General features: G+C 38.0%; 7 protein-coding genes across 7 annotated transcripts; all 7 read right to left on the bottom strand.

The window, feature by feature from the left end:
• Positions 1-615: 615 nt before the first annotated feature.
• Positions 616-1,381, bottom strand: B0P05DRAFT_369463 (uncharacterized protein). The gene has a single exon (XM_051573657.1). The coding sequence runs from the start codon at positions 917-919 to the stop codon at positions 710-712; it is 210 nt and encodes a 69-aa protein (XP_051437251.1). The 5' UTR covers positions 920-1,381; the 3' UTR covers positions 616-709.
• A 229-nt stretch (positions 1,382-1,610) lies between these two features.
• On the bottom strand, positions 1,611-2,982 carry B0P05DRAFT_531734 (ATP synthase F1, gamma subunit). Its single transcript, XM_051577010.1, has 5 exons — positions 2,915-2,982; positions 2,821-2,861; positions 2,608-2,739; positions 1,880-2,500; positions 1,611-1,828 (listed from the first exon to the last, which is right to left on the bottom strand). Exons 1-5 carry the CDS (start codon positions 2,962-2,964, stop codon positions 1,797-1,799), a joined length of 876 nt encoding a protein of 291 aa, XP_051437250.1. The 5' UTR covers positions 2,965-2,982; the 3' UTR covers positions 1,611-1,796.
• Positions 2,983-3,403: 421 nt separating this feature from the next.
• B0P05DRAFT_531731 (uncharacterized protein) lies at positions 3,404-4,682 on the bottom strand. The gene has a single exon (XM_051577009.1). It carries the CDS (start codon positions 4,523-4,525, stop codon positions 3,473-3,475), a length of 1,053 nt encoding a protein of 350 aa, XP_051437249.1. The 5' UTR covers positions 4,526-4,682; the 3' UTR covers positions 3,404-3,472.
• Positions 4,683-5,470: 788 nt separating this feature from the next.
• Positions 5,471-8,852, bottom strand: B0P05DRAFT_369420 (plasma-membrane proton-efflux P-type ATPase). The gene is made up of 4 exons (XM_051573656.1): positions 8,658-8,852; positions 6,312-8,604; positions 5,627-6,252; positions 5,471-5,579 (listed from the first exon to the last, which is right to left on the bottom strand). Exons 2-4 carry the CDS (start codon positions 8,361-8,363, stop codon positions 5,519-5,521), a joined length of 2,739 nt encoding a protein of 912 aa, XP_051437248.1. The 5' UTR covers positions 8,364-8,604; positions 8,658-8,852; the 3' UTR covers positions 5,471-5,518.
• A 266-nt stretch (positions 8,853-9,118) lies between these two features.
• Positions 9,119-10,114, bottom strand: B0P05DRAFT_635361 (yeats family-domain-containing protein; the record flags this gene model as incomplete). The annotated part of the gene is made up of 5 exons (XM_051583588.1): positions 10,097-10,114; positions 9,839-10,025; positions 9,643-9,797; positions 9,381-9,584; positions 9,119-9,274 (listed from the first exon to the last, which is right to left on the bottom strand). The coding sequence occupies exons 2-5, from the start codon at positions 10,017-10,019 to the stop codon at positions 9,119-9,121; spliced, it is 696 nt and encodes a 231-aa protein (XP_051437247.1). The 5' UTR covers positions 10,020-10,025; positions 10,097-10,114.
• Positions 10,115-10,144: 30 nt separating this feature from the next.
• B0P05DRAFT_369279 (chitin synthase) lies at positions 10,145-14,230 on the bottom strand. Its single transcript, XM_051573655.1, has 4 exons — positions 13,677-14,230; positions 13,050-13,623; positions 12,433-13,002; positions 10,145-12,386 (listed from the first exon to the last, which is right to left on the bottom strand). The coding sequence occupies exons 1-4, from the start codon at positions 13,756-13,758 to the stop codon at positions 10,250-10,252; spliced, it is 3,363 nt and encodes a 1,120-aa protein (XP_051437246.1). The 5' UTR covers positions 13,759-14,230; the 3' UTR covers positions 10,145-10,249.
• Positions 14,231-14,811: 581 nt separating this feature from the next.
• On the bottom strand, positions 14,812-15,540 carry B0P05DRAFT_584866 (Dbl homology domain-containing protein; the record flags this gene model as incomplete). The annotated part of the gene is made up of 4 exons (XM_051582395.1): positions 14,812-14,927; positions 14,977-15,349; positions 15,393-15,488; positions 15,535-15,540. The coding sequence occupies 4 exons, from the start codon at positions 15,538-15,540 to the stop codon at positions 14,812-14,814; spliced, it is 591 nt and encodes a 196-aa protein (XP_051437245.1).
• Between the last annotated feature and the right edge of the window lie 590 nt (positions 15,541-16,130).

The following is a 16,130-nucleotide window of genomic DNA, read 5'->3' as shown; positions in this document are numbered from 1 at the left end:
CATCAAAAAGGGGGATATAAGGGAAGAGAACAAGTGTAAGAACCAATGACTTGTCTCAGAAAGGCAAAGTTTAAAAGGGTTTAAAAGCAGATAATTTTCGTATAGTTTTGATGGCGTCGTCGAGTATAACTTGACCATCATAAAAGCGAGCATCAAAGTGGTGGCGCCAGTACGCGTTCCAAATAGAGGAGAAAACAGTAGAGAGAACTTCAAAGCAATTGAGGCGAAGATGTGTATCTAGTATTTGGTAATGATCAATGTTCAAAGCTATTACATCTAGGTAAAGCTAGGAAAGAGAGAAACGAGAAGGGTGCTCGAAGAACAAATTGATAGCATTTGTCCAGATGTCTTTGTTAGCCGTGCATGTCAACAACATGTGTTCGGGAGTTTGTGTTAGACCACAGAATCCACACTTATCATATGGTAGTTGCAAGATAGTGGCAGTCATTGATCTTCAAGAGATCTTGTCATGTAAAAGGCGACACCAAAGGCTCCTGGTACGACCTGGGATTAATATCTGAAGGAAACGCTTGAGACGAGTAGGGTTCACAATTGCCTTCAATGATTGAATGGAAGGAATATCTCGTAAATACATTTGACGATCAGAGTTGTTGAGATCGAAAACTGAACATTCATTGAAGACAGACCGTTGTAGATACGACTATTAAGATACTGGGTGGCAAGGGTCAGTTAATTGAGTCATAAGGTCTTACATGAAGGGCAGAAACAGTAGTTTACCATCTTTGTAGACCTTGAAAATCCGAGATAGTAAGCCTGGACTGCTGCATTCTTTACATGTTTTGAAGCGGAGAAGTCCTGAATTAGGGTCAACCTGCAGAAAGTAAGAAGTTTTTTTAGTAGCATTGTCGAGAATGTCGAAGACTGTATGATCAACTTGACATAAGTCAACAAAAGGCATTTATAGACAAACAGACAAGCTGAGGGCTATATTATCCCATGAGGAGGAGAGTGGACAATCATCAATTGCTTTGAGTATGGCTGAAAGCGTGTGCAACTCGGTGAGATGAGTGGGGTTACGAGCCTTTAGGAAGAATTGAAGATTTCTTCAAGGGATCATAAGTCCAAAATGACGATTTTTTGACTTTTTCAAAACTTGTTATATTTTTGCATAAATACGTTCTCTTATGTGTGCTCAAACATAGGAAACTCAAAAAAAAAGGGAATTAGAAGGTAGAAATGATGGTTTATCTTGAAAAACATTCGCGCCTGCAGCGGGCTGACAATCTATTGCTAGTGTTACTATACTTATCGATTGTTTACCAAATTCATTCAAAAACGAAAAGTAGTTCATGTTCAACAAAATCCAAAATTACATAATAAGCTTGGTACTCAAAAAAAGCACATATTGAGGACTAAAAACATATCAGCGTGTAATGTGCCAAATGGAATCAAAATTTACGTTTTTAATTGTATAGATGGTGAAAATCGTAAGGAGCACCATAAGAGCAAAATGACCATTTTGACATTGGCCTTTTTTTTAATGCATACTTTGACCTAGAACATGTCATAAAAGTGCTTTGAGGGCATTTCTAAGGTATTTTTTCAAACATAAAAAAAAACTTGATTAATTCACTTTTTTTTTTTGATTCTTTTTAAAGTGTTTCTGAATAGATCAATAAAACGCTTGTCAGAATAGAAAGACAGTTTTATTGAGGGGTTTCTTTTTTTTTGATACAAACAAAAAAAAAAGAATAAGATATATGCTGGTGTTTCTTTTGTTCTAACGACTGTCCCTCATCTTATTCTTTTTTTTTTCTCCTAAATGTGCAAATAACTTAAAGAGCAGAAGCACCAGTAATAATATCAACTAAAAAGAGAAAAGGAGTTAACAACCTATGTTTTGCATCATATGACTTACTCAATTCGTTAGTAATAACGGCTTGACGACCACGGTTGTAAGTCATGGTCAATTTACCAATCATTTCACCAGCGTTCTTGGTGGCGTTCTCCATAGCAGCACGCTTAGCACTCATTTCAGAGGCATGGCCTTCAACCATAGCCCAGTAAACACTGTTGGCAAAGGTGAATTCTTGAAGGTTGGCAAGAACATCATCTTCGATTTCATAAACAGCAAAGTTAGGGGAGTTCTTGAAGGTGTCTTGAGAGTAAGCAGGAATGGCTTCAGCTTCGTAAGAAACAACAGAGTTGAACTTGTTGTAAATGATGTTGGCAGAGTCAAACTCGATTTCAGAAGACTTGATAACATCGACAATGGAAGAAGCTTCTTCAAAAGTGGGGATATCCTTACCAATTTGGTTGAAAGTGATACGGATGTTCTTACGAACAACACGACTCAATTGAGCCTTGGGCTTGTCACCAAGGATGACAAGTTCAGAGGCAGGGTCTTCAGCAATGGCTTTACGGGTAGCCTTAGAGACACTGGAGTGAATACCACCACAGAGACCACGGTCAGAAGAGGAGGCAATGTAAAGAACCTTACCATCTTCAGCAGCTTTGGTTTCAGCACTTTCAAAGAGAGCTATTATAATGCATTCAGATTAGAAAATCTCCATTTCTTTTTCCCCCTCTTTTTTTTTTCCTTCTCCCTCCTTTGTTCCCCTCATCAATCGCCTATATGATACATACAGTGAGAAGCTTGACCGAAAGTACGAGCAGCTTCCATACCGCGTTGAGCCTTGCTGACTTTGGTGGAAGCAATCATCTTCATAGACTTGGTAATCTTTTCAATGTTTTGAACAGACTTCAAACGTTGTTGAACTATAGAAAAAAAAAGAATGCGTCAATGAAATGTTCTCTTTCTCTTTCGTGTTGATGATTGCATATTATCTCGTTATTTACTTTCTTTCAAGGTGGCCATGTTACGGACTTGAACAGCATTGCTATAATTCGGGTCAGTTCTATCGTTTTCAAATAGCATGGTATTGAAATCTACCTAACGGGAGCAGCAACAGGGCGTGCAATGCGAGAGACAGTGGATAACATTGCTTATTCGTGAAGATAAAAACAAAGAGAAAATAATTCGGTGCCTACTTTTTTCCTTTAGCGTGCAGTGTGAGGCATCCCCGGACGAATCCAAGTAAAAGTCTACGTCACTTGAAAGACAAGAAGTGGCTTTGAAAAAAAAAAAGTCCGTTTCGAGACGGTGTTTAAAATGGTTTCAAGGGAATAGGTACGCATGAAAGATTCCTATGCTCGGTCAAATCTACAAAAGGTATGCATAGAAACCCACTTGTCTCACAAGCAAAAATAGAAAAGAAAAAATTTATGCGATAAGAGGGCGTAAACAGTTAAACATTTGAAACTCACGAGAATTTAGTGATACAAAATAACTTATCATCAAGCCAAATAAGATAGTCATGAGTGTTTCCAAACATAATGGATATCCATATTGCTTTATTTGTATAATCGCTCAGTTCAGCTGTTTTTTTTTTTTTTTTTTGGTTTTGTGTTTATAGTAAGCCTACGCTCTGTAAAAAAATAAAAAAGATCATTAAGCTGTAGCTACCTTAGGAGCATGATCTAAACCGAGATATTCAAAAGGAACTCTGAGATCTTGAGAGGCCTTCTGACGAGCAACTTCAGAATAATAAGTCAACTGAGCTTGAACGGTTTTCAAAATGGGCAAAACTTGTTGCTGAAGTCCTTGAGCGACATTCTTAGCTTTTTCCAAAGCAGAAATATCGTTCCGAGTATATTGACTATGAACCAATTCAACTTGTTTGTTGGCAATATCAACTAGAGAAGTAACACGCGATTTGAGCCATTCAGGAGAAGATTGAACCTTGAGAAACTCTGTGACTTGAGAAAGTTGAATAGAGACCTGCTGAGTCAACAATTGTAATCGCTCGTGTGAGGTTGCTTGAAGGTCTTGAAGACGTTGGTTGACAGAAGGAGGAAGATGGCTTTGAGCAGACTGTGTGCATAACTTGACAGACTCTACGAGCGTGCTTTGCAAATTTTGAATATTGGCTGTTGCCTTATCAAGCAAGTTTTGACCAGAGGCGATACGAGCCAAATTGTCACAGGAACGAGGCAGCTGAGCAGCGGTAGCTCTGACTTGTTCAGAAACCGTCTGACTGAATCGAAGTGTAGCATCATTAAAGAGGTAGTAAGCACGAACAGCCTGGTTTACTTCTTGAACTTCTTGTTCCCGTTTTGTTTCCTGAATTTTAGGGAGATAACGATCAATTACAGCCTCAACGTTATCAACAACACTGCCCAATCGTTTATTAGCCTCTTGAGCTACATGTGTAGCAGGCTGTTTGATAGAGCTATAAATTCTTATTTTGACACCATCTACAATCTGGTAAGAAGGACCTGTAACGCTTCTGACAAGCTCAGATGTAGGCTGGTTGACAACAGGAAATTTGGTTTGAATCAAGTCGAGTGAGCGGCAACCTAGTTCGTCTGCTCTTTCAATATGAGGCTGAATGTAACTTTGATAATAAGATTGAACATATTTGGGCTGGTACTTGCTTACAGTTGATAAAGTAGAGTTGGCTGTCGATAAAGCAAATCGACCTAAGCTTGTTTTATTGGCCATTGCTTGAACGGTTGAAACACCGTCCTGTACAATCGGAAGTGAAGTAACACGTGAAACAAATTTACCACCAGTTCTCTTCTCTTGCTCTTCCTCTGAGGTAGAAGAGGACTCAAGAGTAGTCGCATCAGAAAAGGCACCTTCTTCTTCTTCTTCTTCTTCTTCTTCAAGAAAGACAGTCTCTGGCTCTTTTTGTTTTTGCTGTTCTGGTTCTTGATATACCTGCTCTTGATATTTCTGTTCTTGTTCTTCCATATCTTTAAAAAATAAGAGAAAGATAAGCTTTTAAAAATAAAAGAAAAGGGAAAAGAAAAAGAAAAACACACAAAGAGAAACAGAAGATAAATATATATACAAACAAACAAACAAAAAATTGGGGAAACCTTCTCCCTCCTCTCCCCCCAAAATAAACTACTTTATATGTTACCTTTTTTTTTCTTGAGTTTTGAATGATGTTTAGCCATAGTTAAATAGAATCTTGATAGAAAATAAGAAGGAATATATATCAGCAGCCATGTTTGACATGTGAAAAATAACTTGCGATAAAATGTCAAAATTACGCATTTTAGAACAACGAAATATACTTCTTCTACGCTTTCCACAAAAGCACAAAGTCGTGAAACGCCTCCAAATCAGGCTGGTTGAAACGAGCCTAGTCCTTGTATCGATTTTCACATGTAAAGTGGCAAACAGCGGTGGCAAACAGCAGTGGCAAGCGCAGACATGCAACAACCACAAAGGCAGACACGATAAAACATCTACCCAAGTCTCTGATGTTACGTTCTACAATGGAAATAATAATAATGAATGTTATATTTTCTGTACGCCTTGGAAAAAACATTTTAACTTCCGCATGGTCAATGCATCGTTGACATGTGAAATTTATAAAAGTCTTTTTTAGAATAAGAAATTTATCATTGTTTTTTTCTTACAGGATTAAGATAATAAGACTACTAATTCAGAATAATATAATATAAAAAAGGGAAGTTAATTTTTTTAGTTGGCGCGTTGTGCATAATTTTGGAAGGCAACAGCAATAGAAGAAGCAGCAACAGAGCTAAAAGAAAATGAATTAAAAAAAATAGGCGACATGTTTAAACTTACTCTTCAATCTTTTTCCAAGATGTTTCAAGCTGTTGTCCTTTCTTTTCCAATTGTTTACGACTAGCCAGCTTTGTTCGGCGTGTCTTGGTAGGCACCATTTTGGCTGTCATTTCAAAGCTCCAGTAGCGGAAGATTTGAACCTTAACAACATCAAGAATCATGAAATAAACAAGCGAAATACCAAGTACAGATAAACCCCAAGGATAGCCACAAGGAGCAACACCTTCATGTTCACCAAAGACACCATAAACAGAAAAGAATAAAGCAATGACTTGTGTACCAATGATACAGACAGTAAAGATCCAGTTAGGCATATTCTTGAACCAATAGCCAGGCACACGTGTTGAGAAGATCACAAAGTGCGGTGCTATATACGATATAAGTAAATCTATTATATACCATAAAATAAAATTACCTGAAGAGATGTGCAAATACATGATGGAGTGCAATTCATTATCTGTCACATGGAATACATCGCGAGCTACATAGAAATGAGCAAAGGACAAAGCAGCCAACAAAGCAGCGAGTACAAAAGATAAAGTGAGCAATTGACCAATACGCCACTTGTCTGGTTTCTCGGAAATTTCTGTATTGTCAACTGAAATGACCAGAGTAGCAGCATCATTCTAAAAAGGTCCAAAACAAAATAAATATAAGGTTCCAGAAATCAAAGAAAAAAACTTACCAATACACAGATCATGATCAAAAGTACTGCAGGCATAGTCCAATCTTCAACCAAGGTAACAATGAACATAAAGAGCAAAAAATGAATAGTAGAAGTGATACGGTAAAGGGCATAAGAACGAAGACGCTGGAAAATAGCACGAGAAGTGACAATACCGTCTGTGATTGTAGAAAGTCCCGGTGCAAGCAAGACAATATCAGCAGCAGATCGAGCAGCATCAGTACAACCTTCAACTGCAATACCTACATCTGCTTTCTTAAGAGCAGGGGCATCATTTACACCATCACCAGTCATGCCAACCAAGAGACCCTTGTTTTGCAACAATTCAACCACGCGATATTTGTGTTCAGGAATCACTTGAGCAAAACCATCTGCACGCACACAGTGTTCAGTAACTTCGTCTTCAGATTTGTTGGGGTCCACTAAATGATTCGCATCAAGAATAACACGGCCCATGCCAAGTCGAGCAGCTACTTCTTTAGCAATAATCAATTGATCACCAGTAATCATTTTCACATCAACACCAAGTGCATTACATTCAGCAATAGTAGAGAGAGAATCAGGACGAGGAGGATCCAAAAGAGAAATCATGCCGACTAATTCAAACTTTTCAGTACTACCAACAACAGACTTGGCTACACCAAGAGCACGCAAACCGCGACGAGCAAGAGAGTTAACAGCGTGAACAGCTTCATCATCGCCACCCACAAGGCTAGTGATGACTTGAGGAGCACCTTTAGCAACGTGGAAACTTTCATTTGTAGCCAAGTCAAGAATAGTAGCTTGTGTCATTTTTGTAACGGGATTAAATGGAGAGAATTTTGTTACTTTATAACCAGGGATTTCACGAGCATTAGCGCGGTTTTTGAGAATGTCAAGTTGACCCTCAGCAGCACGACGAACAGCAGACTCGATAGGATCGTTAGCACCTGGCTCTGCAGCCAGATAAGAATAGAGCAAAATGTCTTGCTCAGAATAACCATTCGTCAACCAAGGTTTGTCAAAAGTCAATTCGTTCAGAGTTAGTGTACCGGTCTTATCAGAACAAAGAACAGAGACAGAAGCCAATTCTTCAACAGCAGTCAAACGTTTTACAATGACTTGTTTGGCAGCCAATTGTTTAGCACCCACAGCCATTGTCACAGACATGACAGTAGGCAGACCTACAGGAATGGCAGCTACAGTTAAGACAAGACAATTTTCCAATACGATCTTCCAGTTGCCTTGAGGTGTGCCACGAAAATGAACCATTTGATAGATAAAGACAATCAAGACCAAAATAACAGTGGACCAGATCAAGACATTACCAATCTTACCAATAATTTTTTGAAAATGACCTTCTTCAGCGGTAATAGCAATCAGATTGGCTGCACGACCAATAAATGTATTTGTACCCGTTTTTGTGACAATAGCAAGTTGTTGACCCTGTTTAATAATACTTGAAGAATAGACTGTACTTCCCTTCTTTTTGGCAACCAAAAGAGATTCACCAGTAAGACCTGATTGATCAATCATAAGCTCAGCTTCGCTCTCTTCACCGTTGACACCAAGACCCAAGGGACGAGCATCAGCAGGAACAATGTCACCAATACGAAGCACAATAATGTCACCAGGCACGAGCTCCTTGACGTCCACCTCAGTCAGTTCATTATCACGATAACTACGTGTCTTGAGAGCCAAAGTTTGACGCAAAGCATCCAAAGCAGATTCGGCTTTTGCTTCTTCAATATAACCAATGACAGCATTGATGATGAGCAAGGCGAGAATGATACCAAAATCGATCCAATCGCCGACAACAGCAGCAATAATACAAGAGATTTCAATCAAGTAGGAGATGGGGCCGGTAAAGTAACCAAAGAACTTAAGGAATGGGTTCGTTTTTTTCTCTGGTAATTCATTCATACCAAATTTAGCTTGTCTCTCTTGTACCTCAGAGCTTGTTAAACCATGAGAGGGATCAGTGTGTAACAATAATTCTAACTCAGGTGATATCTCGTCTTCATGTTCGATGTGTTGATGTTCTTCAAATTCAACCTTCTTCTTTTCATCCATGGTATAAAAAGTGGAATAAGAAAATATTTAGAAAGTAAAAGAAAAAGAAAGAAAGAAAAGTGATGCTATGCAATAAATAGGCCGGTCGGTTGATTTATTCTTTTTTTGACCCGATCATCATACAGAGTAAATGTAAATATATAAGAGAGGGAAAAGCCAAAGTGACTGAGCGAGAGTGAGAGACAGACCGTGTTGTTTATTTTAGGGGATTATCTTATTATGACAGATTTATTTTTTCCTCCTAAAAAAAAATCTGCATAAACAAAATACACACACACACACACACACACACACCTTCTCTAACCTATCTCTTTCTCTTTTCTGCCCTTCTGCAGTATGTTTAAACAGACGACAAAGGCGAGTTTAATAAAAGCCTAATACCATTATTGCAATTCCTGATTAAAATAGCTACTTATTCACTTGTATTTAGCAGTTGTTTTTCAAATCTAGCAAATACTGAATGAAACATATAAAGGAGAGATTTGTTCTCTCTTTTGTTTTTTTATCTTCCTTCCATTTTATATATGCGATTTTTGCATTGATTATTATCATAACTGGCACTGTTACTATTATTCTACAAGGCGTGATTGCTTATCTATCAGTTTAGGTATGAGCTTTCTTGTGACATTGCAAATGATACATCAGAAGTTTCTTTGCATTTTTTGAGATTTATCATAAACTTCCATACTGTATTCAATTCTGAAGCACTAAACTTTGCTAAATCTAGCATGTATTCATCTGTGCGCATATGTTTGTTAGTTCTGTATGTTTATATGTACATCTATATACTTGCCTTCAGTTTCAATAATACCTAAATGACTTATATCTTCCCATTCTGATAAAAGTTGATAAAACTTGCGTAAATCATCATCGTTGAGTGATTCTAGCAAATGCCCTAAATGTGATAGGTTCTATGTTGGTTTGAGTAAGCATGTACTTTGATGGCGTACGTATGCAAAAATATGCATACACATCTGTAAACTATTTGCCCTGAAAAAAAAAAAAAAAAAACCTTACATTCCAAAAGACCTGATTGTACAACATGTGAGGTGATCTACAATTGACTTGTTCTTGTTGTTGTTTTTGTAAATCCTGATATAATACCGACAGGGATAAAAAGTGATCCTCATAACAATTGGTGGGCGTCTTGACCATTGTTGAAATAGAGGTAGCAGAAGAGCTTCTTCTAGATCGAATAGACTCTTCTAGAACTGGTATGTCCTATCGTATCATAAAATAATCAATACTTTTCTCTTGCATCAACTATTTTTTTTTCTACCAATGTCTTTTGGACAACATATTTAGGTTTTCTGAAATGAAGATCAAACACAATAGTTTGTGAGGATAAACTTGGATCCTTAAAATGCAACCTGATTGTCAAATCAAATTCTCCCCAACCTTCCTGCTCTATTATATAGGGCTCTTGTGTACACACTATTCATGGTCAGTTTGTACTTTATGCACACTATACTCACCTATATGCGGCGTTTTAAACGAAGGATGAAGTAAATACTCAACATGGTCGATATAGTCGCTCAATGCATAATATGAATCCATTGACTTCAAATACACCTTCCATGATCGCATAATAAGCCCATCTTCCGCCATATTGCGAATAATTTTGTTATTGCAAAAGATCCTGATGTGTCTTTTCATCTTGTACTACAACAAGGATTTAAGTTGCATGAAACACTTTTTTTAACGGATATCTTTCCAATTGGCCACAACTTTACCTTTCAAAAGTATTAAAGAAGTCGAGAGAAAAAGAAAGAAAAAAAAGATACAAGAAGGAAAAGAGAGATATATTTATTGTCTGATTGATATAAAATAAAAGTAGAAAACAATACATTTGTACACGTGATATTTAAAAAAAATACAATGAAAGATTAAGGTGATGGCTCTTGTTCAAAATGAGTATGCTGATGATGAGGCGCTGGATCTGCCCAGTTATTATCATGCGTACTTTGTTGAATCCAACCTAATTCATGATTTTCAGGTCCTTGATCTAAAGAAGGGATAACGGCTTCTTCTATATGATTCTTTGGTTCGTCATTTGCTTGTTTTTTAACGGGTATAATACCAAGAGGTGTTCCTTCTTGGAAGCCTTGCGTCAGAGGTGCTTGAGCACTGGCGCTGGACAAATCACTATATCTTCGTACTACATTCTCAGTATCAGTAGCAGTGTTTCGTTCAGTAAAGATGTCTACATTCATATGGCGCTCTTGGAATCGAGGAACAGGCATATGGTTTTCTTGGGCAAGTTTAGTTCGACGATCAATTTCGTATTCACTCCATTTTTTCATTGTAATCACACTACTATCAAATTGACCGCCTTCATCGCCATGGCCTTTGTCTTTTAAAACACCTTCTACTTTACGAGTGTCACCCCATGAAAAGTCATCAAAATGCCAGAAAGCATAGGTAGGGAGAACGAAATTCCAAATAACCAAACTGACTAGGTAGATAAGCATCCATCCAACATAGACCAACTTCCGACTTGTCATACCAATCAAGACAGCAGGAAGACCCAAAATAAGAGCAAGCAAAATTAAGGGTAACAGAGCTGGTTTGCCCATAATAGCAATAATGACCACATACAACGTGAAAGAGATAGCAGCGGGAAGGGCCAATGTACCCACAAGTTCCATAAACACAACAAATTGCATGGAAAAGCAGAAAGTACCACAGAGATCATTCACAAGCAACAGTTCAAATAAGTTGTGAATAGTAGAATTGATCCAACGACGACGTTGAGACAAGAGCACCATAAATGTATCAGGCACCACTGTTTTACAGACAGCTTGAGGAACAAACATCATTTTACGATTAGGAAAAGTACGAAGCATCAAAGTAGTCAAATAACGATCTTCACCAAGCAACAGAAGGTTCTTACGATGCAATGTATCTACAACATTCTCTGAATAATGTTCAACAATATCAGGATTGGCAAGAATAGGAACCCAATACCCATTTGGACCTTTGGGTGCCTTAATACGATACATACAGAAACAACCTGGCAAACAAGTAACACCACCAAAAATAGATTCAAAAGCCTTGGCTTGATGATGAGAAATATAGTATTCAAACACTTGAATCATGCTAACCCAACTAGCCTTTTTGTTGGCAATCTTTGTTTCACCACAAAGACCAGAAATTTCTGGATCTTTTACAGCTGCAGAAATTAAGCGAGAAAGCGCGTCTGGATACAACTTTGTATCTGCATCCACCATAAGACATATTTCAAAATTATCAGCAGAAACACCAGTGATACGCCAGATAGCATTAAAAAACTCGTACTCCATCATTGTCATACGCTCATCAAACATCACTTTTTGCAAAAACTGCATCAAAATAATCTGCGAATCACGCTTGCCACGATTACCAGGCTTAGGAGCATCTGCTTCTTCGGGACCACCGCATTTGACAATTGTAATCATTGGTACACGCGATTGTTGTTCAGGAGGCACTGTTTTGTCATCGAATTTGTAGAAACCAGCGTATACTTTAGCGCAATTATTTCTTCTAGAACCATCAGCAATAGCGACATAAGGTTGAGCTTGAACTTGGTCGGCAGGAACAATCAAATCCCGCATCATGCCTACACAAATGTCGGGTGTAGACATTGTTTCACCACTACCGGTAATTAAACCATCACAGATAACCAAAAGCATCGTATGACTCTTCGGGTAATCGCTGACACAAATCGAATCCAGTGTAGTACGAATACCCTCCTCTCCTTCTGAATAACAAGTGACAAGACAGATGGTATGAGCCAAAGGGTAATTAAAAGGCATATAATCAGAGGGAGGTTGAGGAACAACATAAGGTGACAAAGGGAAAGGACAAGGTGTTGCTCCACTGTTATTAGAAACACTACTACGACCATCCCAGCTGAATGACGAAATGCCCGGTGTAACATAGTTTGAGAACGATGCAGTGGATCCTCGGTAATTGTTATTATTCGAGAAGGAAGGTGTTGAGAAGGACATGACTGAGTTAGGTCTACTTCCAGTGTTTGCGTTACTATAGTCCCAATTTTAGTAAATGTAGATCCAAGGTTCAAACTTACCTTCTCCATGCAGGTGTAGGTGGTTTCTCAAAATCAAACCGGGTAGAACCATATTCTAATGGTGTGAATCGAGATGTACGAGGAAATAGTGTGCGGTGCTTTTTTTGTGAAGAAGGAGGTGGAGGTGGAGCTGGTACACTCACTACAGGACCATTGTCGTTGATGTCTCTAGTCCAGTTTTCAATTTGTTCTTCTCGTCTCATTCTTGCAGCATAAGAGCTTTCTTCTTTAAAATTGCCTAGCTTCCAAGACATGAACCAGCCAAAATAAACCGCTAAAAGGAATTTGGCTAGAATTACACCGAGAATGACAACCAAAGAAACATAAAGCACAATTTCAGAAAACATACAGCCAACAGACAAAGTATCAATTTGCCCAACAGCGATTGTCTTTGCCAAACAATCTGCTTCTGGTATCCAAGTCGAATTTGGCTTTGACCGGATCAAATAAGTCATGTCTTTTCCTGCAAAACTATCCATGTTATTTAAAATCTGTTGGATAAGCCCATTTGAAGGAGTCGAGAAGTATGTTGTTGGTAATGATTGTAATAAGGCTAAATTTAACACTTTGCTATATATAGGGTGAGTACTCTATAAATAATTTAGCATAAACTCTACCCGTTGTAAAGCATGAGATGCGTTGTTGAGTTCAAGTCGTCATATTCATAATAAATTTTAGATTTTTTGCTAAAAGTGCCATCATTTTTGGGTGCGCCTTGATTATAAAATGAGTTGAGCGTGTTGACAGCAGTGCTTGAAGTATGACAAAGTGTCCTATTGGTGTAGGTTGAGACATCAGGAGGCGTTGTTGAGTTGGGGTTAAACATTTGACAAGGGAAATAATTAGGCTGTTGACCCTGCAGAGGAATAAATACATTATCACACTCAGAAAATGTTTGAGGGAAAAGAAAAGAAGCATCCATGCCACTTCCATTGTAAGGAGGATACAGAATATTCATAGTGCCATTAGAAGAAGGATGATTGGACCAATCAGCTAGCATGTAAGCCCAACCTCGGATAACAAGATAGCCTGGAGGTACAGCATTACCATGAATGGATATGTCGCCCACAGGACAAGCGGCTTGGTTAAAACCAAAAGTCAAGAAACCAACAGCAGCCATAATACAAAGAATAACACCAATTAAACCCATTTTTTCTCTCCATGCAGTTTGAGCTGGACCAGCCTTGATACCTATCGTGAATGGTTTAATATATGCAATTGATCTACTGTTGATTCATACCTGCGCAGCTTAAAAGTTGAGGGGGTATGCAACAAGTGAGTAGATAACAATAAGTCATCCATGGTCCAGGCAGTCGATCTCTCCATGTCTTTTTTGCTTCCTGATAATATACAAATTCATCCTCATTTGGCTCTTTTTCTTCGCGCCCCAGCACACTTTTGCCACGGCGCAAAGTGACAGACTTTGTAGTATCTCTTCTGCTGAGCGTACGAGGCAAATTGCCTGTTCTACTTGGTTGGATCGTTTCTGCTGGCGCTTGAATAGCAGCTTGTCGATAATGGAATTGCCGGTGATTAGGGTCTACGCGTTCTCTTTCAGGACGTACTAGCGATCTTCCACGCTTGACAGGTTGTGTGATAAATGCCTGGGCATCAGAAGCCATCGGTGTTGCCTCTGGGGAATCAGATATGCGACTGGCTGTCGAAAATTCTCGACTTAGATTGGGTTTGTATGTTTGAATTTTACTGTCTGGATGATCGCTCATTATTTATATTTTGCATATAAATGACAGTAAAAAAAAAGGGTATAGTTGAATAAACAAGAACAAGAAAAAAAAAGGGAAACAAAAGAAACAAAGAGAAAAATATAAATACAAAAAGCGGCTCTCCAAACATCGGTGATTCGATCTCTTTTGTGACACTTAGCAATCCTAAAAATATCTAAACGACTCTTTTTTATCCCCTCCACTCTTTTTTATCCCCTCCGCTCTTATTTAGCGATAATGAATGAAATCATGATGAACTGTATCATCACTTTGGTCTGATCTGTGCGCGTACACACAAGATTAATAAAATAACTAATGTTTGACATTACAACTGTTGTTCCCTTAAATGAAAACTTTTTTTTTCTTTCTCCTTTCGCTCCTTTTTTTTTTTCAGGCACCCAACTTTTAAGCAAAATTTTATTCCTCTCTCCTCTCTCTTTCTTGCTTTATTGTTTGCATGCTACACAAAAAAAAGAAGAAAAATAAATTCAGTGTTTGTACTACTTTTATCATAATGATGGTTCAGCTATTTCATCATTCTTTCACCACATACATAAGGCTGAAAACAAAAACAAAACAAGATACGCTCTTGTCTAACGTATCATGTTTTTTTTTTTTTTTTTTACAGAAAACATCTTTTAGAAATCAACATTGTTTACTTATTTACAGAAATATTTTGTTGTACTTGGTTCATCGTAGCAGCTAGACTGCTGATCATGTTCCTGGCATAGATTAGGTCTTCATGCTGATCAGTGGCGTATTTGCAAAGATCTATTAGGAACTATGAGATATTTGCTTATGTCAATCTGATATAGCTTACCATTCAGTAACAATTCATAACGTGGCACGCGCTGGAATGGTGCAATCAAATAGTCAGCCAATCCCAGACGATTATACTCCACTTTATTATTGCTTCTCGCACTATGACTGGCTCGACGAATTGCTTTCATATGACCCCGATAATGAACTGCATACTTTAAAAAAATCACTAGATCTTGCTCTAGTTCTTTGAAAATTCGGCCAATGACTAAGCCCGGGCAATCATCAAAATCATACGTCTCTAGCTTGTATAACATTTTTGAGGCAACAGACACAAGATCAGGGAGATGATAAAATAAGACATAGACATCGTCGTTTGACCTAAATAATGTAGTTCTATTCTGAGAATTTTTTTCCATTGGCTCCATATAGCTCTATCTAATTAGTTCCCGTCTATTTCTTGCACTTATCACTCACAGAACGAACAAACAACAAGAATTGATAAAACGATTTCTCTGTAGCATACAGCTCGCTTGTAATAAACTTGGCAATCGCTCGATGTTTTTCCGCACACTATAATTGATAGTATGAGTAACGAGTCTCAAAAGTCAAGAGATACTTGCATGATCTGGTGTTGGTAAGCATGTCTTTCTTGGCATAAGCATCTTTTGCATGATGGTTGATTGCCATAGCTGAATAGCTTTGTGTTCTTTTTTGCGAAATCCTGATTTTTCAACAGCAGCATCGAGATGAAGTGTATACGATGATGCTGACTTCACTGGTGTTGGAATATCATCATGAAATTTATTGATGCTTGGCCACAGATTTAATAAGTTATCCTGGCTGTAACTTCGCTTAGTAAACCCGTTTTTTTTTCTTGATGAATAATGATGGAATCTAGCTGATAATAGGTGCTCTGACTTGGCTTTATGTTCTGAGGTGTCTAATTCAAATAGAGAATCGTTATATGCTGTTATTTCATCAGGAATTTCTATAAGAGACTCGCTCAAGGTTGAGTGCTGAGAGATTGATAAAGGATGACATGGTTCGTTTTCTAAATCAGGCAAGCTTAGTGTATCAACAGTCAATGTTGATTCAACATCGCCTTCCGTCGGCAGTCTTGGTTTTTTTTGCTTGCATCGGATTGTATTTACGTTGATAATACCAAAAAGCACAGAGGCACGTTTCTTTACAAAAGAAGGCTCTAAAGTTTTG

Source organism: Gilbertella persicaria (genome assembly GCF_025201335.1).
Source record: "Gilbertella persicaria strain CBS 190.32 chromosome Unknown B0P05scaffold_9, whole genome shotgun sequence".
Classification (NCBI taxonomy): domain Eukaryota; kingdom Fungi; phylum Mucoromycota; class Mucoromycetes; order Mucorales; family Choanephoraceae; genus Gilbertella; species Gilbertella persicaria.
Note: the sequence above shows the minus strand (reverse complement) of the source record. Positions and strands in the feature narration are given on the sequence as shown.

Bases quoted from the DNA above. Each gene is read 5' to 3' on its own strand.
- B0P05DRAFT_369463 (XM_051573657.1), bottom strand. From the start codon at position 919: ATGCCTTTTGTTGACTTATGTCAAGTTGATCATACAGTCTTCGACATT.
- B0P05DRAFT_531734 (XM_051577010.1), bottom strand. From the start codon at position 2,964: ATGTTATCCACTGTCTCTCGCATTGCACGCCCTGTTGCTGCTCCCGTT. The intron at 2,740-2,820 runs GTAAATAACGAG...TTTTTTCTATAG, and splicing joins CATGGCCACCTTGAAAGAAA to TTCAACAACGTTTGAAGTCT. The intron at 1,829-1,879 runs GTAAGTCATATG...TTCTCTTTTTAG, and splicing joins CGTTATTACTAACGAATTGA to TTGATATTATTACTGGTGCT.
- B0P05DRAFT_531731 (XM_051577009.1), bottom strand. From the start codon at position 4,525: ATGGCCAATAAAACAAGCTTAGGTCGATTTGCTTTATCGACAGCCAAC.
- B0P05DRAFT_369420 (XM_051573656.1), bottom strand. From the start codon at position 8,363: ATGGATGAAAAGAAGAAGGTTGAATTTGAAGAACATCAACACATCGAA. The intron at 6,253-6,311 runs GTAAGTTTTTTT...GGACCTTTTTAG, and splicing joins TGATCATGATCTGTGTATTG to AATGATGCTGCTACTCTGGT. The intron at 5,580-5,626 runs GTAAGTTTAAAC...ATTTTCTTTTAG, and splicing joins TCTTGGAAAAAGATTGAAGA to CTCTGTTGCTGCTTCTTCTA.
- B0P05DRAFT_369279 (XM_051573655.1), bottom strand. From the start codon at position 13,758: ATGGAGAGATCGACTGCCTGGACCATGGATGACTTATTGTTATCTACT. The intron at 13,003-13,049 runs GTAGAGTTTATG...CCCTATATATAG, and splicing joins CATCTCATGCTTTACAACGG to CAAAGTGTTAAATTTAGCCT. The intron at 12,387-12,432 runs GTAAGTTTGAAC...TTGGGACTATAG, and splicing joins CCTACACCTGCATGGAGAAG to TAACGCAAACACTGGAAGTA.